Genomic DNA, 27,875 nt, shown 5'->3' with positions numbered 1-27,875 from the left:
GAAAGTTCATCCCAGCATTAAAGCAGGTCTTTCTGTGTCCTTCATGATTTCATGTTAGCGCTGAAAGAGATCATAATTTGGAACGCTGACACTATATCTGTAGGAGTTTCATTATACATTAAATCTTTAGGAATGCACTTACACCAGATACAATGATGAACAGAAACAACTCAAGGAAAATTATATATTTTTTATTCATAAAAAAGAAAGTAACATACAAATTATATATCATTTTGACTTTCCTCAAGATACAATAGTTTCCCCAATATTCCTATTCCCTCCAGTCTGCTATCTCTCTTCAAATTCAAAAGAAATCCCCCAATTGTTGTTAGGCAGAGTTTCTTACAGCCTAATCTTCAAAGCCCAAATAGTAGAATTAGCTCCCATGTCTCAGCTTGGAAGCTTCAGGAAAGAACATTGCCCCAGGCCAAAGGATACTGAGGTGTCTGCAAAATATCTAGAATCTTCAACAGCTTATCCCAACAGAAAAGTTGGAATAAGACCAATCACCAACTTTGGATTCTGATAGAAGCTACAGATGGAATGGGATGTTTAGGCAGTGACCCTTGGTTGCGCCTTCTTCACTCCCAGCAAACCCCTGCTGCCAAATCACACTTAGTTTTCCTCCTCCACTGGCCCATTTCCAGCAACTGTCCAGCGCCAATGGTCCCTGGCCCTCCACCCCCAACCCTTCGTCACTGCCCATTCCCTGAGGCAGGGTTAGACATGGGTATTTTGCTGCATAGGACAATTAGCGAATCGGGTGGCGGACAGAAGCAATAGCACTGCAAGGGTGGCATGCGATTAGCAGTTAGTAGGGTGATTGTGGGGGCTGTGGGGGGCAGTGTGCAATGCAATTAGTGGCAGGCTGGGGGGGGAGAGCAAGATCGGTGGTGGTATGCAACTGCCAGTGATGTGTGGGAGGATACCGGGGCTTACAGAGTCATTGCCGCTTGCACTGCCACCACTCCACAAGGTGTTTTTTTTTTTTAAGCACCATGGCTACTCCACACTTTTTTCTAAAAAAAAAAAGCTGCTGCCAAGTGGTGGTGGGTTTGACCCTTTGACACTTTTGGACCAATTGGGTGGCTCCGTAAGCCCCCAGGATCTCCCCCATGCACTGCCAGCAATCATGCACCATCGCTGATCTTGCTATCCCCTCCAGCCTGCTACCAATTGCATGGTACACTGCCCCCCACAGTCCTTGCGATCACCCTGTCCACCACTAAGTGCACATGCTACTCCCACAGTGTCATTGCTTCTGCCCACCACCCAACTGGCTTGTGATTATTTGTCCTGGGCAGCAAAACACCTAAATCAAACCCTGCCTCAGGGAATGGGCAGGGACAAAGGGCTGGGAGTGGAGGGCTAGGAACCATTGGCGGTGGGCAATGGACATTGGCCCATTGCCAATTGCTGGCAATGGGCCAATGGAAGAGGAAAGCTAGCTGTGGTTCAATGGTGGCAATTGGCTGGGAACGAAGAAGGCACAGCCAAAGGTTGGTGCCTAAACATCCAAGACCCACTACAGAAATGGTAAAAAAAAATATATCAATGAGTATGTTTGACTAGAAAGTTTCTTTTGTAATCCAAAAAGGCCTGTCGCAGGCTGAGTGATTTGAACTCAGTGACAACAGCTTCTCTCTTCAGCAGGAAGTAACACAGAAGATACATTTTCCCAAGAGGTTTAATCAATTGAGATGACAATCTTTCCTGTAGATTTACGTTGAATCACATGTGCAAAGGCTTCATTTACCTGAATAGCAATTAAAAGAAAGGGTCACTGAACGTGTTACAAAGTTAGAGGTGTATTTAGTGTCACTCATATATTCACTATGCTAGACTGTGAAATGTTAATCCTATAAGTACATTTTATGGCACCAAGTATATTCCTTGAAAGTTGCAAACATAGGCTGTTTTGCTTTTATCCCCAGTGGCATAAAATTAGGTAAAAGCAGAAACTTGATTTGGTGGATTGGAAAATTTTATAGGAAATCACAATTATGCAAGGTCAGAAATAATCCCCCAGTTCCCCCTGGAACTGAACGCTAAGAATCTAGATAAAATCCAATTAAAGATACTATTTAAAGAAAATGGTTTCCATAATTAAAGACAATGACCAACATTAAAGCTTTTCCCAAGTTAATTGTGGGAGTTAAATTTGCATGTATTTAATGAGATATGAAAAGCAATTGGACTCTTAATTAGAAACAATTAGTGATAAATAGATTGGATGAACTGAAAGATTCCATCATTATTTTCAACTACAAGCTAGCATGGCAAAGCTTTGGAGGCATTCCTCTTAAAGAGAAACCTCATTTCAATATTATTTCAAGTTTTACCTGTTCTTCCTCAAGAGTACGGCATAACATACATCCTAGGCACCAACTTCATCTTAATATTCATATGGAGAATTGAGAATTGAGAGATAAGAGTTTAACCCCTTAAATTTCATGGATGAGCAAGGATTTGTAGTCATTCAGATCCCTGCCTGAATCTAAAATGGAAATGCAACATTGGAAATACTTGCATGTCATGTCTTTGCTAGTGGCTAATACCATCTACTCTACATCTCCTTTGGGAAAAACTTATTTACTCCATACCAAAGCTTTATCTTCAACATACATTGTGGTAATGTTTGCCTATGCCACCCACTATACTGACAAAATTACTGGATTTCAGTAATCTGCAACATTTAAATTTATATATGAGTTTTTATTCAGAAAGCCAATTTATACACCAGTCCTATACAGAAAGCAGCTGTGATAAATCTGAGCTATACTTTTCTCCAAAAATAAAGGATTAACAATATTATCCTGGAAAATAGCAGCAGGTCATACAGACATCTATTCATCCAATTTCATTAAAGCCTTTCTTTCATTGTTATAAAGATTGTCCATTTGGACAATCCAAGAAATACTGGGAAAGCTTCAAAACTGTTAAAGTCAAGCTTCTTCTCCTTACCTCCTCTAGTTTGAACACTCCTCCTATGTGAGGCTGGATTTGACCCTCTTGATAATATGAAAGAGCTGAAGAAATGGTTGCGGAGAAGACTGGGAAGTCTTCATCCCGGTACCGGCCCCAGAATAGTCCCAGAGCAGAGATGTTTTTCAGAAGCAGTATGTTAGCTGGAATGGACGGTATCGTTCCTCCAGCAAAACCAACCACCACAATTCTGCCTTTAAAAGCCAGACTGCAAAAATGAAGCAGAGAGACCCAGAGATTAATACTTGGATCAAATCTATATAAATAAAAATGTAAATGTCCGTTTGTACATAACCGCACATCTCGGAAAGTTCTTCATCAATTGCTTTCAAATTTTGACACAATGTTGCATTCGACTACGGGCATGTTTTTATATACCTATATTATATACATGTCACACCTGTGACAGGTAAAAACATGAAAAACATTGGAAAACATTGAAAGATATTGACAAACATTGAAAAACAGCGCCATCTGCTGGACGTAAAACCAACATGGCAGCCTCCCAGCCCTGATTACGCTTAACAGATTTCTGCTCCTTATATTTAGACTCTCCATATTGCTTCCAAGAAACTGTGCATTTGGAAGGCAGAGGGCCATATCCTGCCACCAGGCTTGGCAGGTAGGCAGCTGACTCCCCACCGGGAAGCCCTCACGCTTCTAGGGCTGGGCGGGGCCCGCCCGAGCCTGGCTCTGACCTTCCCCTCCCCCGGCCACCCTGCGAACTAGCCTCGCCCGCCGCTGCTGCCCATCCCCCTCGCCAGCCGCTCTCGGGGCTCCTTCCAAAGAACACCTGGCAACAAGGCTGCCTGGGTCTGCCGAGCGGGAACCCTCCGTCCCTCGCCTGGCCCGAATCAGATCCCTGGCCCAGCGTTACCATGGGCCCAGAGGTCAGAAAGACCAGCCGCTAACTGGCGCTATGCGAATCCGGTCGGTGAGTGGGAGATGGTGGCAACTGGAGCCTCGGGGTTGCCTTTGACCAGCGCTGCCTTTGATTCCCAGGTGGGCGCTCTGGCAGTTCACGGCAGTTCACGGAGCCTACACGAAAATTTTGGCCTCTGGCAGAAAAGGGGCTCTGGGGAGGCTGTGGGGGGCAGAAACGGGCAGGAGGGAGGATGGCCGCCCCTCCTTCGTTTCACCTGGAAGAGCGAGGGATTTAATCATTCCCCTGCCCTTGGCAGGCGGGGGAGGAGAACTGCGCAGCAGGGGTCCAGTGGGGTGTGCGTGGCTCCTGGCTTTGCCGCTTTCTTCCTTTGGGCGGGAAGTCCCAAACCAGCCTCGACCTCCCGCTGCACCCCCTCCCTCCCTCCCTTCCCTTCCCTGCTATGCGTCTCTCCGTCGAGCCCCCAGAGAACATCTGTGTAGGGAGGACAGAGGGGCCCCCCGAGTTTCTGCTGTGGTGTGGAGAGCTGCGAAGGCCTGGCCTGAGAAGGTAAGGGCAATGGCGGGGGATGCAGAAGAGGCCGGGCCAGAGACGGAGATAAACAGAGAGAGGGAGAGAGACACATACAGAGATACAGAGAGGGAGGGTGGGAGAGAGAGAGACAGAGAGAGATAGAGGGGGGAGAGAGACATAGAGATACAGAGAGAGGGGGGAGAGAGACACATACAGAGATACAGAGCGGGGGGGAGAGAGACACATAGAGATATACAGAGAGAGGGGAAGAGAGAGACACATAGAGAGATACAGGGGGGAGAGAGAGAGACAGAGAGATACAGAGGGGGGAGAGAGAGAGATACAGAGAGATACAGAGAGAGGGGAGAGAGAGACACATAGAGATACAGAGAGAGGGGGAGAGACACATAGAGAGATACGGGGGAGAGAGAGAGATACAGAGAGATACAGACAGGGGAGAGAGAGAGACATAGAGAGATACAAAGAGATAGGGGGAGACAGAGAGGGAGGATTTTGTGGTTCCCATTGTTTTTTAGCAACCGGTTCTCTGCCCTAATCACCAGCTGGGTAGGCGTGGCTCGGGGTATGTCATGTGACTGATGAAAGTGAGTGATGTCGAGTTGGCCACACACCCCAAATGTTCGTGGAGAGTTTGGAACTTCAGCCTCGCTCTTTTAGTCCAGCGGAAGCACCAGACTGGGCCACAGTAACACGTGGCCGGATACAGATAGTAGTTAATATAGCAGCTCCCACTCCTTGAGTGGGTCAAAATTTATTCCTGAATGGATAGAAATCAAGTGATCAATTAAAGCAAAAGGGTTATTGTCTAAAGAGAAAGAGCAGATGTACACTTGCTACACAATTATACAAAGAGTAGAGAGGGCTGTGCTAGATATTTCAGAAACAAAGGGTTTAAAGCAGGGGTGTCAAGCTTAGGGCATCACAGGACTTTTTTCCCTTTTGCTAAACTGGGCGTGGGTGTGGCCAGCATGTGACACACCTGGTTTGACAGCCCTGGTTTAAAACAATTTACAGGTAGTTCTCAACTTATGACCACAATTGGGATCAGAATTTGTTGGTAAGTGATGCAGTTGTTAAGCAAGTCATCACATGACTGGACTCAATTTAGTGACCTTTTTTTATCATAATCGTTGGGCAAATCATGTGGTCATTAAGTGAATCAGATGGTTGTTAAGAGGATCTTGCTTCTCCTATTAACTAACAAGTCAGTTGGAAAGGTTAAAATTATGATCACATGACTGCAGGTTGCTGCAATTGTCATAAATGTTGAGCTGGTTGCCAAGCATCTTAACTGCAATCATATTACTATGGGGGTAGTGTGATGGTCATAACTTGGAAGATGGGTTGTACGTCAGCACCACTGTAACTTTGTACTGTTGTTAAATGAATGGTTATAAATTGAGAACTAACTGTAATACAGGAATGGAGAACTAATGGCCTTCTAGATGTTGCTAAACTACAACTCTCAGAATCCCCAACTATTGGCTATGCTGACAGGAACTGCTAGGAGTTGGAATTCAGCAATAGCTCACAGATTGTCCATCCGCTTTTGGATGCAATAAGTAAAGGATTTCTAAGAACAGAACATTGTGACCAATATATTGGAGTTATTCAAAATTTATCAGACATTTTCAGATATCTCCCACTGATAAAAATCAGATACATTTACAGAAGATAAAAATGATTAAACATTTCAACATTTTCAATTGTTAAGAGAAGTTATAATCAATTCTTCCCCTCTAATTTCTTCTGAGGTACTTTTAAAAAAATTCTACCAGTTCTCACATGCACTGGAAACCATACACTGAAGGCTCAAATTTTGGGAAATCAAATTTATTTCCAAGCAGGTAATGATTATTCACCTTGCCTGGCTAGCAAGGAATGGTCCTAATTTGAACTAATTTCAAGTAGAAAACAGCTAATCCAATAAAGTCAGAGTAGTCTTATATCAAATATTTATAACATATCTATATCAAACAGCCTTGATGCAGTTCTAAAATAGCTGTAAAATTCACACCAAATTCAGGAAAAAGTACAAAAACCTGTACACCTTCACCCTACTCACTACAGCCTTTGCTCTAAGAAACCAAAAAGTTGCAGGATCCAATCTGAGTCAGTCACCGGCACCAGAAATTTTGTCTTTCAAGCTGGAGCCTATCCTCATGATTGGATCCTGCAACACTATCCTCAGACACATAATATTCGCCTTCATTCATGAAACCAAAAAGTTGTCAAATTTTGCTATCCAGAAGAAATAGATCATGGCTTTAGCCCACCTATGCAATGCCTGATTGAAGATGTCTCCACCAACGGTGTCAATAACCACATCAACTCCCTTGTTTGCTGTTAGCTTCTTCACCTCTTCTTTCAGACTAGCCTCGTTGTAATTCACACTCTCAAGAGCTCCTTTCTGGATAGCCAGGTGGCATTTACCATCACTTCCTGCTGCTGCTATCACCTGCAATCCCAAAAGACAACTGTATATTCTTTCAACTGACATCGTTGCATTATAGCAGATGAGCCCTTTCCATCCACAGTTAAAGCCAACAGAGCTTTCCCCAGTTTTGAACCATCCAATGTATCTGCCATAATTTCTAGGCACCATGGCCAACACACTTAGCACACAGTAGATTAGAGGGAGCTGCTCTAACATTAATTTGGATGGAATCTAAGATGATGGGTCTGGTTGCATTTTCTGGTTTCTTCCCTGTTTTTCTTCGTAAGTAAAATTAATGCTATTTTCTCCAAGGGAGATTTATTGGGAGAACTGCAGCGTAAACTGAATTTACGCTGCAGTTTTAGAGCAGCCTTTGGAACAGAGCAGCGAGTTGCTTATGGGAGGAATAATTGAAAACTTATTTTCTTTTCATCTGGCAAGGCTCTCTGTTGTGAACAGACCCTCTTGGACCTGGTAAGGAACTCTTGTAGGAATGGCAACTCTGAACACTGCAGTCTGATAAAGGTAATTTTATGAGTAGAATCTTGTGTGTTAACCTAGTTGATAACCTGATTTTACAGTGGAAATAATTATTTGAAACCAGAAGTGGTAAAGGAGTTTTTAAGATGTTTCAGCGTCCTTGTCTGATTTGGAAGATTGCTTAGATATATACTAATGCTGATGAAAGAAGGCATACCTTTGCTTTAAGGACATTAGCTGCAACATCCACAACTGCAAGCCCTGTAGCACCAGCGGCCGCAGTCACCAAAACAGTTTCTCTGCAAAAAACAGAAGCATAGTTTGAGACTGGCGAGATGTGTTAAATACTGATGATTTAAAACAGAGACCTTCAAACTTGGCAACTTAAAAGACTTGACTTCAACTCCCAGAAATTCCCAGCCAGCATGACAGTCTGAGGGATTCTGGGAGTTGAAATCCACAAGGTTTAAAGTTGCCAAGTTTGGAGATCCCTGATCTAAAACATTAAAAGACTAGCTGACACACTTCCTCACTTCACTCCACCCCAGTGTCCGTCTACATTATTAGGCTCACTATGGAAAAAACTGGACCCATCAAATCAGGCTGAGATCATACATCCAGAACTGCTTTGCTATGTTCCCTTCCAGTCTTTCCATAGCTGACAAGAAGTCATGCTGCCCTAAATCTGGACCTACCACAGCACATCCTTAGCACATATATGGAATAGATCTGTGCTGTTCTGTTCTTCATCTAGCTTTAACAGCCATACATTTTAAGGGACATAGCTGGTAGTTTCCTTAGTTAGAATTCCAGCCCTATCCAATATCCTTCATTGTGTGAAATGCCTTCTCTAACTGATAAGCACATTGCTCCTGGTTACTTGGTGCACTGTTTGCTTTTCTCTTTCCTGTTGTAACATTTTCATTCTTTGGTAGACAACCCATGACCTTTTGGATCATTGTTTCAGAAATATTTCCTTGCTAGATTCCTCAATGCCTTCAACAATGGTAGTGTTTCTAATATATTTGAAAAGTTCTTAAAAATTCATGGAGATATTCAGAGAGATAATCTGTATCTGTAGCCCACAATGAACCATATAGCACTAGTCCAAAGGACAGAACCACAGAAAATATTTTATGACATTTTGTATTATGTCATAAAATGTTTTATGATAATTTTATGTCATAAAATATTTTGTAAATTTCAATTCCACAGGAGTCATGGGTCTCAGATTTTGGATGCATTAGCCTATTTGAGGTACTTGGTTGACAAAATTCTTCCCCATAATGCACCATTTCACCCAGTTAAAGGTTACAGACACAACAGTTTTAGTAGTTTATCAATTAATATGGCTTGACCATTTGACCATAGAGCCGTGGTGGTGCAATGGTTAGAATGCAGTACTGCAGGGTGAGGCAGAGAAACTCTAAGGCAGTGATGGCTAACCTTTTTGCCATCGCGTGACAAAAGTGGGGGGAGCATGGGGGATCACACTTGTGCCCACACCCATAATTCTATGTGCCCCGCTCCCCGTGCATGCGACCCCCCTGTGCTCCCCCCGCATATGATGGTATGGTGGGCCCGGTAGGCTCATTTTTTGCTCTCCCCAGACTCCAGAGCCTCTCTAGGAGCTTGGAGAGGGGGAAAATAGCCTTCTCCACCCTCTGGAGGCCCTCCAATGGCCGGAAACAGTCAATTTGCTGACTTCCGGTCCCATCTCCGAGGGGGTGAGGAAGGCCGTTTTCCCCATTCCCAGGCTCTTAGAAAGGCTCTGGAGCCTGGGGAGAGCAAAAAACAGGCCTACTGGGCCTACCAGAAGTTGGCAAATGGGCTGTTTCCACCCTCCGGAGGGCCTCCGGGGGGAAAGGCTGTTTTTGCCCTCCCCGGGCTCCTAGAGAGACTCTGGAGCCTGGGGAGAGCAAAAAAGAGCCCTACCAGAAGTTGGCAAATAGCCATATTTCCAGCCTCGGAGGGCCTCCAGGGGGGGAGGCTGTTTTCGCTCTCCCCAGGCTCCTAGAGAGGCTCTGGAGCCTGGGGAGAGCAGAAAATGCGCCTCCCTGTCCCTTCGGAAGTTGGCAAATGGGCTGTTTCTGGCCTCCGGAGGGCCTCTGGGGATGGGGGAGGCCATTTTTGCCCTCCCTAGGCTCCTAGAAAGGCTCTGGAGCCTGGGGTGAGCGAAAATGCCCCCCGCCAGGTCATCTGGAGACAGGAAACAGCCTGTTTCCCTACTTTTGGTGGGCCCAGAAGGCCCGAAAATCAGCCAGAGCTGAGCTCGTGTGCCCACCAATATGGCTCCGCATGCCACCTGTGGCATGCGTGCCATAGGTTCGCTATCACGGCTCTAGGGTTTTGGTTTCAAATTTCTGTAGGCTCTTTTAGGGGGAAAAAAGCAGTGAAAACTTAAGAGCAAGTCAGAAGGATCTCTAATTTATCTTGAGGACATAAGGTTAGGCAAAACTGATCTAGTAGTACTTACTGCCTGTCCTAAATCTGTATTTCTTTGTCCATGACTATCTTACTGGCTGAAGGGATAGACAGAGAATGTAGGGTTGTAAGAGTACAACATATGTCTTCTAACTTATTCTGACAGAAGTGATATAACTAAGGAAGCAGCCAACTTTTTGGACAACTGCTCCTACAATTCCTAATTCTTAGCAGTCCATTTTATTAGGAAATAAACATGCTTTACTTCAAATCCGATGCACATCAAATATATCAATATATTACACATTAATATATATCATATTAAAAAATAAAGCAAAAAGTCATCTACAATATTTACAAAATTGTACATTAGAACAAATCAGGCTATAAACTGAAATAATGGGACAATTCTGAATGATATGCAATCAATCTTATGATCTGTTAGACACAGATCTTGGTATCTTCCACGCAGGGAAAGCCTCAAGATAGCCACCAATTATTACAGAATTTCAACACAACCCAGAACTTTGTTGACCAAACAAGACTTTGTGCTACTATTGTTGGGCTTCCACTCACCCTAGTTGTGTTTGTGCTCTATATTTCAAGGCCAAGATGGCTGTCCCATATGAAGCAGGCAATGCTGCAGCTTGTTCATACGATACTCCTTGGGGGATTTTCCAAAGTAACTTTCAAAAAAGAAAAGAAAATGAAATCCTGAACACAGGCATCATTTATTTATTTAATCATTTATTTTATTTTATTTTTATACCGCCCTTCTCCAACAGGACTCAGGGCGGTGAACAGCCAAGATAAAACATAACATATAAAATTTAAAAAACAGTTTAAAAGACATTAAATAATTTCGGCCCTCAATTTAAAACAACCCAGTTAAAACCAATTTCAAATTAAAACTGAAAGGATGGGATCAAGCCAGTCCGGCTAGATGAAATAAATGAGTTTTCAGGACCCGACGAAAAGTCCGGAGGTCTGGTATTGTGCGTATCTCTGGCGGTAGGTCGTTCCAGAAGGCAGGTGCTGCTACAGAGAAGGCTCTCCCCCTGGGGGTTGCCAGCCAACATTGTCTGGCCGACGGCACCCTGAGGAGGCCGTCTCTGTGTGAGCGAACTGGCCAGTGGGAGGCTATTGGCGGCAGAAGGCGGTCTTGTAGATACCCCGGCCCTAAGCCATGGAGCACTTTAAAGGTAGTCACCAACACCTTGAAGCGCACCCGGAAGACCACCGGAAGCCAGTGCAGCTCACGCAGGAGAGGTGTCACATGGGAGCGCCCCGTCGCTCCCATAATCCCCCGCGCAGCTCCATTCTGGACCAACTGGAGCATCCGGGTGCACCCCAAGGGGAGCCCCATGTAGAGAGCATTGTAGTAGTCAAGCCGGGAAGTGACAAGTGCCTAAGTGACCATGCGTAGGGAGTCCCGATCCAGAAAGGGACGCAACTGGCGTATCAGGTGGACCTGATAAAAAGCCCCCCTGGCCATGGCCGTCATATGCTCTTCTAAAGACAGCCGTGCATCCAGGAGGACGCCCAAGTTTCGAGCCCTCTCTGTGGGGGCCAGTGATTCGCCCCCAATAACCAGTGATGGCACCAGCTGGCTATATCGGGACGCCGGAAGCCACAGCCACTCGGTCTTGGAAGGGTTGAGTCGGAGCCTGTTTCTCCCCATCCAGGCCCGCACGGCCTCCAGGCACTGGGACATCACTTCAAGGGCATCGTTGGGGTGGCCTGGGGTGGAGATGTACAGCTGAGTGTCATCAGCGTACTGATGGAACTCCACCCCAAAGCCACCCAGAGGCTTTACATAAATGTTGAACAGAAGGGGCGAGAGGACCGACCCTTGTGGCACCCCACAAACAAGGTGCCTCGGGGTCGACTGCTGCCCCCCTGCCAACACAGATTGCAATCGGTCAGAGAGGTAGGAGGAGAACCACCACAAAATGGTGCCCCCCACCCCCAACCCCTCCAACCGGTGCAACATGATACCATGGTCGATGGTATCAAAAGCCGCTGAGAGATCTAACAGGACCAGGATAGAGGAACAACCCCTATCCCGAGCCCTCCAGAAATCAACTACCAACGCGACAAATGCCGTTTCCGTGCTGTGCCCAGGTCTGAAGCCGGACTGGAGCAGATCTAGATAGACAGCTTCATCCAGGTACTGTGGAAGCTGCCGCGCCACCACATTCTCAACAACCTTCACAATAAAACGAAGGTTGGAGACTGGACGATAGTTAGCCAAAACAGCCGGATCCAGAGAGGGCTTCTTGAGGAAGGGCCTCACCACCGCTGCCTTCATGAGCCTTCCGAACTTATTATTCTCTGAACTTATCTTTTGCAATAAAGAATTTCAGAACACCAGTGACCATCCCAATGAACTAATGAACATGTAGCACAGTTTACAAAGTAATTTTTCCAAAGATCCACAATCAAGTGACTTAAATATGCTGCCACTTCAACCAACAGGACAGAGGAAATTACTTCTGTATGATCTTACAGTTGTAAATAGGTTGATTTTACAATTAGGAAGAATACTCACTTTCTTCTAATTTTTCTATGATAGTAAAAACCTATCTCTTTTTCTGTTGGATCAGCTTCCTATCACTTGAAGTCTTGACAAGAATCCAAAAGAAATTAGGTTTCTTTTATTACTCCATATATTTACTCTTCCCATTGTTCTTTCCTCTTTTAAAGTTAGGCAAAATGAGCTAAACTTAATTTTTTGAATATATAAAAAATATTTACTGAATAAATTATGAGTGATAAATATTCATGTAATCCTCTTTATTCTCTTACATATTTATATTTTTGGTTTTTGAAAAGAATTTAAAAAATACTGGAGGGGGGTATTTTTTTTCATACCTTTGAATCTGCAATGTATTCTTCTGCCAGAGCTTTTCCATTGGTCACACCAATGACACAGTCCCCCTGTCCAAAAGCATCATCAGAGAACCATAAGGATGAGAAAAGTTGACACGTTCCCCCTTTTGCCAAGGACTAAAAACATATCTAAACAAGTAGAAGATATTTAAAACATCAACATTTTAATCAGCATTTCACTAAGTTCTTAGATTGGACATATGAATGAATGAATGAATGAATGAATGTTTACAAAATTGTACATTAGAACAAATCAAGTTATAAACAATTCTGAATGCTATACCATCAATCTAATGATCTGTTAGACACAGATCTTGGTATCTTCCAGGCAAGGAAACCACCATGCTCCAGAAGCTCTGGGCAAGGTTGATAGTTAAAAATCTTGTTATTGTTGAAAACATTTTGTAGAAAGATTAGTCACAATTTCCCACATGGCTCTAAATGGATAAAGTTAACCAAGATTTGTAAGTTTTTATTACAGCTACAATGTGGAATATCTGAAGAATAAGGAATTTTACTTAATTTCAAATTAAGGGAATCTCATCAATATTACATAAAACTCTAAGGACAGAGTCTCTTGAATATTTCAAAACATTGAAAGTGTGAGATTAGAATTTGATGAGCTTCACTGCAACTCTCTGTGGTAAAGAATCCTTTTTAAATTTATTTCAGCTCATCATCAAAGAACTGAACATGAGGATAATCCACAAGTGACACTGTATTTGACTAAAATTGCATTATATTATCTTTCTAGAATTAGTTAATGAAAGTGCAATCAAAATGGTATATATTGCTACTATTATATAATTGGCAACAAATTCAGAAAACTATTTTTGCTCAAAGCTTATTAGGAAGTCAGAAAAGTTGTCCAAAAATACAATAAATAATATTGGTTTCATGTTCATTTTTCTTAAGACATATACATTGATGCAATATGACAATACTTCAGTTTCTAAAGTTCATTGCCAGGTTTGCTATAAAAAGAACCACGGGAAGATTAATTTTCATCTTTCGTTGGATCAATGGCATTTGGGAAACTATTGTTGCTGAAAAATTAACACAATAAAAAGCACTGAAAATCTGTACTATTATGAATAAATTAGTTCAAATCCATTTGGGATATATGAACAATATTCTTCCTAATTATTTTCAAAGTGAAAATACTGGATAAGTCTGTTTTACAATTTGTGCATTTTTCTTAAGAAGACATCTGCATTTATACATATTCTCTTCTCGTCCTCTTGCTGTCCTAGTTCACAGATTACAATTGCAGTAGTCTAGTGAGCAACTACTGAAGGAATTTCCATATTCTTTTTTCCTAGGCCAGGAGTGTTCCAACTTTGCATAACAAGATCATCTTTTAAAGCTTATTCCAAATAATCTTCTTTACCTCTTTGATGTTGGTGACAGCTTTCCCAGTCTCCACCACATCTCCTGAGAATTCCATTCCTAAAACAGAACATCATCTCTATAATAATACAGAGTTATTGCATGAATCATCAGTCAGTTCCACATTAGTTGTCACATCTATCATCAGTTACTTCCCCACTAGTAGCAACCACTTTACATGCAGAGTAAAAACACTTATATACTTATAAACTTATTTTGTGTCTAGCAAAAGATTTAAGCCAAAGGAACAGATCTGAATTATCTATGGCCTTCACTGTTTTCAGGAGATGCAGGGGCAGCAAGATCAGTAATTTTCTTTGCCTTGTAATATTAAATATACTTTTGAGTACCAGCTTTCTCTGGTCAAAATCTTGGTGACTCTTATTTATTTATCTATCAAATTTATTTGCCACCTATCTTGCAGCTCCAATGATTCTGAGTGGCTCACTGACATATAATTATCTTTGTGGCAGTAAGAAGATGTTATCAGTGCTTCTTACTGAGATGTTTTTCATTTTTCTTATCTAACCTGGGATCCTGGAAGTCCCTGGTGGTTTCCCATTCAAATACCCAGTCAGGTCCTACTTCGTTGAGTTTTTGAGCTAAATCAAGGCTGGCCAAGTGTTGCTATCTGAGACATCTACCCCATCATCTTCTGGTGACCAACGCATTCTGTTTGGAAATTCCATTTTGAGGCTTCAAATGCGAACTTTAGAGGTCTATCTGACCTAATTTGGAGATATTTTTCATATTTCCTCCCATCTCCTACTTTTTACTTTATCTCATCTGAAGGGCTCTGGAGAATTTGAAAATTTGCACACTTTTATGCCATTTTTCTTGACCACCAATGGATTCTACATTATTCCTCCCCCCCCTTTCTATATACTGTACATACAGTATATATAGAGTACACACACACATGTATGTACACAGTGTGTGTGTGTGTGTGTGTGTCCCATACTAAAACAACTGATAATCATTGCAGAGCATTGGCCAGAAGATGTCACCATGAGCACAATAAAGATTTTTTTAAAAAAATGGAACAAAATATTAATACTATTATTTTTTTAAAAATCCTATTTGTTATCTTTTTTTAAATAAATTTTATTAAGTTTTCAAGAAAGTGAAAATCAAACACCAACTAATGCAAAATAGAAAGAACAAAGATAGAGAAAGCAAGAAGAAAAACCTTTACCAACCATTCCTTCATTGTGGGTAGAGTCAAACGTTTCTATTGAGTCTAATTTTTTATCTATATGTATTGTGGTTACATCTTAGATAAAAAAATGTATGTCTGAAATTTGCGTAGTCTTCTTACAAAGCAAGGTTCTCATTAAGAAATCTAGGAATGGAAAGGGAATTAATATCAGCTTTCACCAATATGACACTGTCAGGAGGTTAAACTGCATTTTCTATCACTGAATAAATTTATTTTAATACATCTATTGGAGAAGGCTGATCTAGCAAAGGGTGCAGATTTTGTTCTTATGTTAGGGCTCCTTCTCACAACATAGACACCATGAAAATGTTTTCACTCACCTGGGATGAATGGGAGAGGATGCTGATGTTGGTAAAGACCCTGGCAGGCCAGTATGTCAGCAAAATTGACTCCACAACAACGGACATGAATTCTGACCTACAAAAAAAGACAATCCACATTCCTCACATAACCAGAAAACTCTTTGTGTGTGTAAGAAAGGGGGGAGGAGGAGACAGGTTGAACATTTAAGTGCCATGTTTTCTTCCTCTTTAGAATGAAGCCACAGCAAGTAATCTGATTAACTTGGGAAATGCAACAAATGAAAGAATTATTTTCTATACATGCATATAAGATTAACCTAAGGAATTCTCATAATATTCCTGGCTGCTGTTTTGTGCAAGGGAAGAAGAAGAAACCAAAGGGGGGAAAGGTGGATTTCTCATGTGATCCTGCTTCTTTTCCACAAGGTCTATATATTGATTGCCAGAAAATGAGGGAGAGGGAGAATTGGTTTTTTTGTATGTGTTTCTTTGTGTCAGTGTTGACTCCGGGAAACTGACCAGACAAGTGTCTGTGGTTTTCTTGGAAAGATTTTTCAGAAGTAGATTGCCATTGCCTCTTTCCTGGAGCTGAGAGAGCATGACTGGTCCACAGTCATCCAGCTGGCTTTGTGCCTAAAATGGACTAGAAGTCATGGTCTCCTGGTTTCTAACCACTACTCCAAACTGGCTCTCTAGAAAATAAACTAGAGGTTGCATAAAGTAATCTGGTGAATAAATACCTGTCCTATCAATTCTGGATAGAAAAAATAGTTTTTACTAAACTGGTAAGGAAGCTATTATAACCCCAGTTTCTTCTGAGGTTACAAATATACCTTACATTATTCATAAAAATAGGTCTGTGTTCCTGGATTCCTAAAAAGAAGTACTATGGGTCAGCATGCTTTGCCAGTCATTTGCAAGATTTGGGCAAAACAATGCACCCCATTAGGATTAAGCATAATACTATAGACAGGCTCAAAGCTTCTAGAAGTGAAAAAATATATACCAAGATCTGAACAAGCTTATAAATTCGAGGGAAACTACTGTCCTAGGGAATTTTTTTGCTGTTTTATGTTAACCCAATAAAATGTAATAGGGATTCAACTACCACCATTTTTTTTTGTTTCTGCTTTTCAGTAGGACATTAATATTTTTATTGTCTATTAATCATGTTGTCAGCCTTTTTATGGTCTCTTTACGAGCTGTCTGAGTAGTAGCTGACACTCTGTCTTTTTAAAGCATATCAGTTTTGATTACTGCATTGCAAACATTATACAGCTTCCATGACCTAATCAACAAGAAATCCACAAGTCTGAAAAATGTCAACTCTCTGTGAAAAATCCTCATTTGCATTCTCTTATAATAACCACAGCCTCTTTTCCCATATGCATCACTGCATTTTGAAAACTCCTAGCTTAATATCTCAAAACATGATTGAAGAAGACATTCTAATCTTTGCTTTTAAACTCCAACCTATGATCAATTTAACAAGCAAATAAAATAAATGGGAAATATAATTTATAAATGTAATCGTTTTCCCAAGGACTAGTGTTAATCGGCACCTTAAAGACTAACCATAATTCGATAATTAAAGCCTTCACAGATCATATTCCACACCTTCAGATGCAGTGAGTAAATGCTGCCAGAATTTTTTGGAAGATAATAACAAGAGGAGAGGATGGTTTGTCTTTGTTTCAAATAACATACATGCTCCCTAGTTATTTCAAATACCAAGGAAAAACTAATATCTGGTCTTTCAAAGCTTAAAAATGTTTCCCCAAATTTGTGGGGAAATGTGTGGTAGCAGTTACGGTTCACAAGACAGGCCAATTTTATTTTGCCTTAACGAAAATAAGATTCTTTCTTTCTTTCTCTCTCTTTCTCTCTCCCTCAACCTATATTTCATGCTTTCCAGTTACAGGGTCACTTTTCTGCTATACGTAGCAAACAATATTTATTGTATTTACACACACATGTCAGAGTCATTGGTATGGGATCCTTGATGTTCTATGAGTTTGGTTCTTTTTTTGCAGATGTTTCATTACCCAACTAGGTAATATTATCAGTGCTAGAAGGGAGTGGGATTTACTTGCATTTTATATACTAGTGGCTTGCCATGTCAATGTTGCTGGGAGTGGTCTTGGTGGTTCCTTAATTAAGCTGTTGTTTACTATTAGCTTGTTTGTTTGAGTTGTCAGAGAGCACCAAGGACCTAACAATTCAATTCTGAACTACAAATGTTCTCTTCCATCAGAGTCACTGGTTTTCATTAACAACAGGGAATAAAAGCACATTATTTTCTTGGTCTGTTTTAAGTGTTGGTTCATATTTTGCCTTTTCCCATATAGCAAACTGACCCTACAAATGCTCTTTCCAGGTGCCTGAATTATCTACAAGCAACCTAGCAAGAACATCTTAAGATGCTTCAGAATAACTGGCTCTATAATTCCCAACTAACAATGCACTATCAGATAGTCCTTGGCTAATAATGGCAGTTGGGACTGGCAACTCTGTTAATAGGTGACATAATGGTCAAGCATCATGTCCTATGACTGTGCCAACTTACATTGGCAATTCCAGTTGTGATTGTTAAGAAAATCCTGCACAGTCATTAGGTGTGACAATATATCATTTGTGACCATCTGCCAGCTTCCTCATTGACTTTGTTCATCAGATTGAAGCACACAAATGGCACCTCATGACCGCAAGATATTATGACTGTCATAATTGCTAGCTGGTTGCACAGAATCCAAATTATGATCATGTGGCTGTAGGGATGCTGCAATGGCCACCGCTTCAAAAACTGGCCATAAGTCTCCTTGTACAGTGCTGTTGTAACTCTGAACAGTTGCTGAACAAGTGATCATTAACTGAAGACTACTTGTAAATCAGTAGGCTAGAAACTATTTGTATAGATTAGTAAATTCTTTTTAAAACTGCAGTAATAGTACAATTTTCTTCAACCATTTTGTTTGACTTCCTTTCCAGAGGCCCTTTAAGAAATGACAAATTAATCACATTATTTACTAAGGCCAGATGGATAGTTTATACCTAGGAAATGGGCCATGAGACAAGATGATAAAAATTCAAGGGGGAAAAAAGGAAGGGAAGAAAAGGCTATAGCTGTATTCATTCAACATCTGTAGCAAGTTAGTCTTAAATGGAAAATAGGTGTAGTCCAATTACATCCCACAGCTTTGAACTGTATTCAAAGAGTCCAACTTGGATTCCTTTCAAAAGCCTGATCAGAGAAAGAAAGAGAAGCCTTACCAGAGATCTGAATGGAATGTTTCCAATGGCCTGCATTGAAAAGGCCGAAGACCACACTCTGCCCAATCTGTTTTAAACAAACATTCATGGTAATCTAAATCCTACAAACAAAACCATCTTAACTGATCACGTAGGAGAACTTTCAATCCTAGTACTATAACTTGCTTACCTCGTGCGACTGAAGCAAAGCAGACGGAACATCCCTGACAACCAATGGCTTTTTCAGTTCAGTGCACAGCACTGCTCGATAGGTCCTCTGGGACTGCAGGAAAACAATGCTGCCTGGAGAAATGGGGTTCCATGATTTAGGGCCAAAGATATTCTTCCTGTAAAAAAACAAGAAGCATGATTCTCAGAGCACTCCGCTTACTCAGGTTTTTTTAACCTGCTTTTTAAAATAAGATTTCATTAATCTGATATTTGCAAATGCAAATGATCATATGATCCATTTGTTGTAATTGCAAACTTGTGCAATAAAGGTTTGATCTCAGGAATATTAATGTTGTATTCACCTAAATGTGATTTAAGGTCCTCTTTGCATCTTCCCATTGAAGCCACATAGGGCTGCAGTCTACAACAGGGGTTCCCAACCCTCGGTCTGTGGCACGCCAGAAACGGGGCTACACAAAGCCCCATCTGTGGGATGCAGGCAGCACATGAAACCATGCCCCTTCCAGTCTACAGAAAAACCTTTATCTACAGAACTGGTCCCTGGTGTCCAAAAGGTTGGGGGTCATTGGTCTGCAGGACAGTTATATGCAAAGTATTACCACCAGTTTTGTTTATTGCCAATGGTTAAGGCACTAAACTAAAAACTGCAAGTTCTAGTCTTGCCTTAGGCAGAAAGTGTTGTGGTCCAACAGCAGCTTGCAGAGCTGGCAGCAGAATCAGATAGTGAGGCGGCTGGGGAGGAACATGGGCCAGTCTTGGGAGTCTGGGGAAAGCTCGGATGAGGGCTCTGCATCAGAGGCAGAGATGGGGCCAGGGCCATTTGGGAGTTATGTGCTGACTCCAGAGCCTCCAGAGTCTGATGTCAGTGAGGCAGAGGAACAGGGGGAGCCTGTTCCCAGTGCGCATATGCGCAGAGCTGCCAGAAGGAAAGAACAGTTAAAACAAAAGGGGCAACTTGGGAGTAAAGCTTGGAGATGATTGGCCCCTCCCATAAAATATAAAGGAGGAGCAAAGACACGTGAGCCTTTGCAGGAAGCAACTTTGCTCATGCTGGTCAGTTTAAATTCTGAAGCTCCGTTTTGACTCTGTGCTCTGTGTGGCCTTGCAAACCTAATTGCCAATTAGGTCTTTGGCAGCGTGTCAAGGGAAATAAAGGTGGGTGCTTATCAGCCTTATTCACAGAAGGACTCTGGTAGACTTCTGGCAGACTCGTTACAAACTATTTGTGACTCATCGCGGGGTGTGAATGGACAGAATTCACAGCCGTTGAAATAAAAAGAAGGTTTTGGGGACTAATTGTATGCTTTTTACTTGTCTCAGGAAGCCTAAGTCAAAACAGAAAGCCAGCTGGGTGACCATGGACCAGTCATTATCTGTCAGCCCTAGGAAGAAGGCAATGGTAAATTACAGGCAGTCCTCAACTTACAACAGTTCATTTAGTGACCTTTCAAAGTTATAACAGCACTGGAAAAAGTGAGTTATGACCATTTTTCACAGTTACAACTTCTGCAGCATCCCCTTGGCCACATGATCAAAATTCAGATGCTTGGCAACTGGTTCATATTTATGACAGTTGCTGTGTCCCTGGGTCATGTGATCACTCTTTGTGACCTTCTGATAAGCAAAGTCACTGGGGAAACCAGATTCACTTAATAATCGGGTTACTAACAACTGCAGTGATTCACTTAACAACTGTGGCAAAAAAATGTCGTAAAATGGGGCAAAACTCACTTAAATGTCTCACTTAACAACAGAAATTTTGGGCTCAATTGTGGTTGTAAACCGAGGACTACCTGTACTTCTGAAACACCTTGCCAAGAAAACTATAGGGACTTGTCGAGGCAGTCTTAAAAGCATTACACAAACCCTCCCAAAAATCTCCCCATTGCTCAGTCTCCCGGTTCCCCAGACTAAATGTATCTAGCAATTTCAATCCTTCCACATAAAATTGATTTTCCAGGTCACTGCTCATTACAGTTTCTTTTCAATGAATACTTTCTCATTCATTTACAGCCTTCCTAATATGAAACAAAAGCATATGGACATGTCAAATGCCTTCAAGAGGAGGTACCCTTTGTCTTCCCTGAATGTGCACAAAGATAACAATGCAGTAGAATGCATATGGTGATCAGACTAAGGATATCACAGTGCTGTTCTATCTCAGTCTCTCCTGGATGCCTTTGACTCAGAATACTTATTCATTCTATTCAATATAGAATGATTAAGTATTTATACCTATTTCGAATTTGCTAAGTGATAATTTATTGCAGCCAAAGCTTTCCTCTCTCAATCTCCCTTAGGTTTCCTAAGTAAGTATGGTAAGCAGCAACCATCACTATCTTCTTTACTTTGTGAATTGGTGGAGCATTTCATCACAGCGGATCAGCGGTCCGGTGACTGAAAACGGCAACAGAGCAGCGTGGGAGACCAACAGGCGAGGTGGTGGTGGGGGACTGAGAAAAGCAGGGAAAGCTGAATACCCAATAGTGGCAGGAGAAAAACAAGTAGGAAGGGAGGATAAAAAGACAACACAGGACACAAGGCAAAAGAAAATCAAAGGCAAGTAGGCAATAGCAACAGAACACATAAAGGCAGAGAAGTAAGAGATAAATCAAGACCACAAGAAAGCAGGGAGGGAAAGGATCACAAGGAGGAAGGGACAATCAAAGAATATTCCAGTACATGCTAAGAACAAACCTCACACTTAAGCCCACTCAACACTAAAAAATGTTTAAATTGGACAATTTAAATGATCTGCTAGACCCTTAAAATTTTAAACTAGACAATTTGAACTGTAGCACTTTAAATTCTTAAACTAAGATTAAATGTTAGAACCTTACACTTTAGCTAGAGTTGAGTCCCCCAAATTTTAAATTTTAAATGATCTGTTAGAACATCTGTATTCCAAATTGGACATTTTTCCCTTTTAAAAATCTGTGGTAAAACTACACTTTCACTCTCAATTTTTTGTAAACCAACTCATGGAAGAAGAAACTGATATTATTGTGATCTGCAGAACATGTTCCATGTATATACTTATGCCCATAGAATACCCAAACTACATATGTACCAAATGTAAATTAATCAAGTTACTAGAAGAAAAAGTAAAGGGAGGAAACTCTAACCACTCTGAAACTTGACCTACAAAATGAGAAACCCCAAACCTTGCAAAAAGAATATGCCCAAATTGAACATAATAATGACCAAACAACTTCTAAAAGAGTTGACCCCTTAGAGGAAGAAGACAGATGGAAACATGTCACTCATAGAAAAAAAGACAAATCTAGTACAGAACCCCTTTCCAAACCAACCCACTCTGAGGCAGCCCCACTGGTGCTAAGCAATCAATATCATGGACTCTCACTAGAAGAAAACATGCAGACACATAGAGAAGAAGCACCATCAAATGTCCCAAAAAAAGTAGCACCACCAAATGTGATAGAAAAACACCACAAACCTCCCTAGGAAAAAAAAGGCGATAGGATATTCAATTCTCAAGGGAACAGAACCTGCCATCTGTAGACCAGACAGTCAATCCAGAGAGGTATGTTGTCTCCCTGGAGCTAAAATCAAAGATGTGGCTGAGAACCTAACCAAAATAATAAAACCAACAGACTATTACCCCTTTCTACTACTACATGTAGGGACGAATGACACAAAAAAGGACTTGAAAACAATATTGAATGATTATGAGCAGCTAGGTAAGAAAGTCAAGGACTTAAGTGCACAAGTAGTTTTTTTATCTGTACTGACAATGAAAGGACAACATCCGGCAAGAGAACAAAGAATTCTAGAAGTGAACCACTGGCTAAAGGGTTGGTGTCGCCAAAAAAAAAATTGGATTCCTGGACCATGGTCTGTACTACCTCCAAGATGGGCTTTTGGCAAGAAATGGGTTGCACCTCACAAAGACTGGGAAGAATGTTTTTGGAAAATGACTGTCTCAATTTATCAGGAGGTCTTTAAATTAAATTTGAGGGGGGAGGACGACCGGTCTTTAGGATCTTTCAAAAATCCTGGAACACTGGGGAACCACCAGAGGACTAGAAAAGAGCTGATGTGGTTCCCATCTTCAAAAAAGGGGAAAAAAACAGACCCAGGAAACTACAGACCAATCAGCCTAACATCAATACCTGGGAAGATACTGGAAAAGATAATAAAAAAATAGATCTTTACAATAAGTAAAGTAATAACTAGCAGTCAACACGGGTTTGTTAAAAACAGATCATGCCAAACCAATCTTATTTCATTCTTCAACATAGTGACTAAATTAGTAGACCAGCGAGATATTGTGGACATAATATACTTAGACTTCAGCAAGGCATTCGACAAAGTAGACCACAACCTACTTCTTCGTAAACTAGAAAAAAGTGGGATAAATAGCTTCATCACCAGATGGATTTGCAACTGGCTCACAAACCATACTCGACGAGTAGTCCTCAATGGTCTAACTCTACACGGAGAGAAGTAAGCAGTGGGGCGCCAAAAGGTTCTGTCTTAGGCCCAGTACTCTTCAATATCTTCATAAACGACTTAGATGAGGGAATAGAAAGGGAACTCACCAAATATGCAGTTGATACTAAGCTGATAGGAATAGCTAATGCCCTAGAAGATAGGCTCAAGATCCAGATGGATCTTGACAGACTTGAACACTGGGCCCTATCTAACAAAATGAAATTCAATGTAGAGAAAAGTAAAGTCTGACACTTAGGTAAGGAAAACCAAAAGCACACATATAAACTGGGGAAAACCAGGCTTAATAGCAGTGACTGTGAGAGGGATCTTGAAGTCTTAGTGGACAACCAGCTAAATATGAGCCAGCAGTGTGCAGCGGCAGCTAAAAAAGCCAATGCAATCCTAAATTGCATTAACAGAGGGATACAATCAAGATCAAGTGAAGTACTAATACCATTCTATAAAGCCCTAGTAAGACCACACCTAGAGTACTGCATCCAGTTTTGGTCAGCACACTATAAAAAAGATGTTGAGACTCTAGAAAAAGTGCAGAGGAGAGCTGCCACAGAGAGGAGGGGGTCAAGCTGTTTTACCAAGCACCTGAAGGCCAGACAAGGAATAATGGATGGAAACTGACCAAGAAGAGATTCAACTTAGAAATGAGGAGGAACTTTCTGACAGTGAGAACAATCAACCAATGGAACAGCTTGCCTTCGGAAGTTGTGGGAGCTTCATCACTTAAGACTTTCAAGAAAAGATTGGACTCCCATTTGTCACAAATGGTGTAGTGTCTCCTGCTTGAGTGGGGGATTGGACTAGATGACCTATAAGGTCCCTTCCAAACTGTTAATCTGCTAATTCAATTTTTCTCCAATTTTATTGTTTAAAATGTACCTACTTCAAATGATATCATCATCCCAGAACAATGTTTTTATTTAATAAAATAGCTTGCTGCCATTAAAAATATTGTAACTTTGTTCATCTGTGAAGTACACAAAGACTTTCTGTTTCAGATTTCTTGAAAGATAAATAATCAGATTATAAAAATCTCTTAATGGGAATTCAAATTTCTCAGTCTGGAAGTCTCCCAACCTCCATAAAACAAGATTGCAGAAAATGAATTATGTTTATCTTTAAGAAGCTGGCAAAAAATCTAGACTTTGGTATATATCCCAAAGGTCTTGCAGTTAGCTAGTTCTGTAAATCATTTTTAAGATTTCAAAGCTTGTTAAGTGCTAAATAATAAATGTTTCATCTAATTTTAAAAGCAATGTATCATTTCTGAATTTGTTTCTCCATTTTTGAATGTCTTTTTAATAGGTATATCCATTTAGTAATGTGGCTGAATTTGGCTCCTGTGCATAGCCTGAGATCACATTTAATTAGTTTTAAGGCATTATGTAACACCACACACATAAACATAACACAAAATCCTCCAGTTTCCCCAAAGGCATAGAAGACTGTCTACACATACATTCAGGCAAAGAGAACACAATTGATGGCAACATTCCCTTTCAGATATACCACGTATCTTCTAGCATATGACTTTGCCAGGTGGAAGTTCAAGGGAAGATAAGGCCAAATCCAATTTAAAAGAACAAAATAGCCATCCCATCAGAAATTAATAGAGAACCATACTGCAACTCATTGACCAAGCAGTTGAAAGAGGAATTGTGTAAATGAAAAACAAGTATCTCATCCAAAAAGCTCATAGAGTAATTTGTCTCAGACTAGCAGTTTTTTATCATGAATATGCCTGTTAGGTTCCATTTTGTGCATCCAGCCTGCCCATTAAGAAATTGCAAGAACTGTTTTTTAGTTGGCGGTTTTCTTTACGTTGACCTTCATAAGCCAGATAAATTACATCTGCAGAAGAACAACGAACCCAAATTTGAGTAGGCTGCCAAGAGATGGGCCAGGTCAGCAGCTGGCAGCCTTGTGCTAATTCTAGTGTACTAAATAATGAAGAAAAGGGGGAGAACTAAGAAGATACCCATTTTTTTTTTAATTTGATTTATATGCCTCCCTTCTCCGGAGACTCAGGGCGACTTACAATGTGCTCAGCAATAGCCTTCATCCTTTTGTATATTTATACAAAGTCAGCTTATTGCCCCCACAACTGGGTCCTCAGTTTACCTACCTTAGAAAGGATGGAAGGCTGAGTCAACCTTGAGCCTTGGCGAGATTCGAACCTGCAGTAATTGCAGGCAGCTGTCTTAATAACCAGCTTAATAACAGGGTGCCTTAGACCACTGTACTACCAAGGCTCTTGCCCATTGCAGTCTAGAGAGGCTGCACAGACCTAATTTATTCAGTATTTGTATGTGTGCAACCCTTCAAGGGGGATGCGGTGGCTCAGTGGCTAAGACACTGAGCTTGTCGATTGAAAGGTCGGCAGTTCAGTGGTTCGAATCCCTAGTGCTGCATAATGGGGTGAACTCCCGTTACTTGTCCCAGCTTCTGCCAACCTAGCAGTTCGAAAGCATGTAAAAAATGCAAGTAGAAAAATAGGGACCACCTTTGGTGGGAAGGTAACAGTGTTCCGTGCGCCTTTGGCATTTAGTCATGCCGGCCACATGACCATGGAGACATCTTTGGACAGCGCTGGCTCTTCGGCTTTGAAACAGAGATGAGCACTGCCCCCTAAAGTCGGGAACGACTAGCACATTTGTGTGAGGGGAACCTTTACCTTTACCTTTAACTCCATTCAGTTATTACTGAGCAGGTTCTTAAGAGGAGTTGAGTACGTTATAACTGGGGAATCCAGATACCAAAATTTGCACAACTTGCACTTCTCTTCTGCTGATCCTGTAGCAAATGATTAAGTTATTCAAGAGGAAGAAGAGAAATGTTGCATTGAAAAAGAAATAGGGAAGCAGTGGAATCCAGGAGAGATGCAAGTAGAGAGGGCCAAGGCAGAAAGAAACAAAACCACACTGGAAAAATATAGAAAAAGTACAAAAGCTTGAAGAGAGAGCTTGAGCTAGGGTGAAAGAAGCCAGGCTGAGGAAGTGCTGGGAGCCCAGAAGCTCCCATGAACTTGAATGCACTAAGATTAGGTGAGGACATATGAATTATGAAAGGGCTATTGAGTTCTCATGTAGTGGGAAGCCACAGCTTTGGTAAAAGGGCCAGCCAGGCAGCAGATACAAAGGGAGGCAGAGCATTAATACCACTTGCTAGTCAGTAGCTGGCTTGCAGCGGGAAGAAACATGGCACACCTTTAATAGTAATATCTGCATATATGTGTGTGTGTGTGTGTGTGTGTGTTTTTCTATCAAAGCACCTGGTCTACCCCCAATATGGGTGTGTGTGTGTGTGTGTGTGTGTGCGTGTGTATTGGAATGGAGTGAAGGCGCATCTATAGAGCTGGCAGACAGAAGGTGCAGCTGCCTTACCAAAAAAAAAAAATAATCTCAGGGTAGGGCCGTGAACGGGGAGGCTGGATCAAAATGGAAAATGCCGAATATTTCAAATGAATAAAAGTGTCAGTTCATTCAAACTGCATACCCCACTAATGTTTTTGGTGTGCGGGATTCATATTAAAGTTCAGCCCTAATCTACTTTCCTACAAGTTGATCTGGCGGAATTCAACGCTTGACCTTCTGAAACTGGCAGGCGAAGCTGCAGTCAGTCAATCTCCTTTAATTCCACGGAGATCAGCCGTGGCAACAAAACCAGGCGAGGAACAAAACGGGGGTTAACAGAAAGGGACAGTTGGGAAGGGATCCTCCCTTCGCAAACGGGAAGGAAAAAGCAAAACTCGGTTTTCCAATGGCCAAACTGGAAAGAGGGTGTTGGCTTGCGAGGTTGAAAGAAGAGAGGCAAGCGGGCGGAAAGGCATTGGGGAAAGAGGGCATTTCCGATAAGCAAAAAGCTGCACCTGTGGCGCGCCACCCGGGAAGCGCTCCTGGCGGCCAGGCACCAATGCAGCCACATGCCTCCGCTCCCCATCGCCAGGCCGCCCAGGGAAGGCAACTCGACCGTCGCGGGCAACGCTTGGCTTCCGCATCCGTTTCACCCCAGTCAGATCAATTACCGTAGGCTTTGCTCTCACCTCCCACTGGAAGTTTCCGCCTACCCAATGAACTTCTTAGCCCAATGGGAGCGAAGGGAATCTTCCCCGCCTGTCCTTGCCGGGTTTCTTTCCAGGAACTAGGCGACTCATCAAAACTGTCGTTTTTTAAAAAATCGTAGGGCTGCCCGATTTGGACGAGTCAATGGCCCGTTAAGGATTGAGAGGAGATGAAAACCCAATTCAGGCACCGCTGCGCTTGCCTGGGTTGCAATTATGGAGAGAACGAAGCTTCACTCCTGTTTCCGCTTGGCCGGGAGAGGAGCTGTGACTGACAGCCTCAGAGAGATTCCGGAACACGCAGCAGGCCTGAGTGGAGCGTGTGTGGAAACTTGAGCGGACACCCCCCCACCCTCGCT

The 27,875-nt window shown here is 41.9% G+C and overlaps 1 protein-coding gene across 1 annotated transcript; it reads right to left on the bottom strand.

The window, feature by feature from the left end:
- Positions 1-175: 175 nt before the first annotated feature.
- LOC117661170 (protein Cryzl2-like) lies at positions 176-27,504 on the bottom strand. Its single transcript, XM_034409730.3, has 10 exons — positions 27,325-27,504; positions 18,985-19,141; positions 15,564-15,660; positions 14,026-14,084; positions 12,618-12,683; positions 10,320-10,429; positions 7,537-7,618; positions 6,679-6,860; positions 2,965-3,193; positions 176-1,756 (listed from the first exon to the last, which is right to left on the bottom strand). Exons 1-10 carry the CDS (start codon positions 27,393-27,395, stop codon positions 1,688-1,690), a joined length of 1,122 nt encoding a protein of 373 aa, XP_034265621.1. The 5' UTR covers positions 27,396-27,504; the 3' UTR covers positions 176-1,687.
- Positions 27,505-27,875: the final 371 nt, after the last annotated feature.

The sequence above is a fragment of the Pantherophis guttatus genome, chromosome 3 (genome assembly GCF_059756535.1).
Source record: "Pantherophis guttatus breed Tessera chromosome 3, ASM5975653v1, whole genome shotgun sequence".
In the NCBI taxonomy this organism is placed as follows: domain Eukaryota; kingdom Metazoa; phylum Chordata; class Lepidosauria; order Squamata; family Colubridae; genus Pantherophis; species Pantherophis guttatus.
The sequence above is the reverse complement of the archived record's forward strand: the minus strand, read 5'-3'. Positions and strand labels throughout refer to the sequence as shown.

Bases quoted from the DNA above. Each gene is read 5' to 3' on its own strand.
- LOC117661170 (XM_034409730.3), bottom strand. From the start codon at position 27,395: ATGGGGAGCGGAGGCATGTGGCTGCATTGGTGCCTGGCCGCCAGGAGC. The intron at 19,142-27,324 runs GTGCAGCTTTTT...GTTTTTTTACAG, and splicing joins TCCCGGGTGGCGCGCCACAG to GAAGAATATCTTTGGCCCTA. The intron at 1,757-2,964 runs GTAAGGAGAAGA...ATTGCTATTCAG, and splicing joins GAGTGTTCAAACTAGAGGAG to GTAAATGAAGCCTTTGCACA.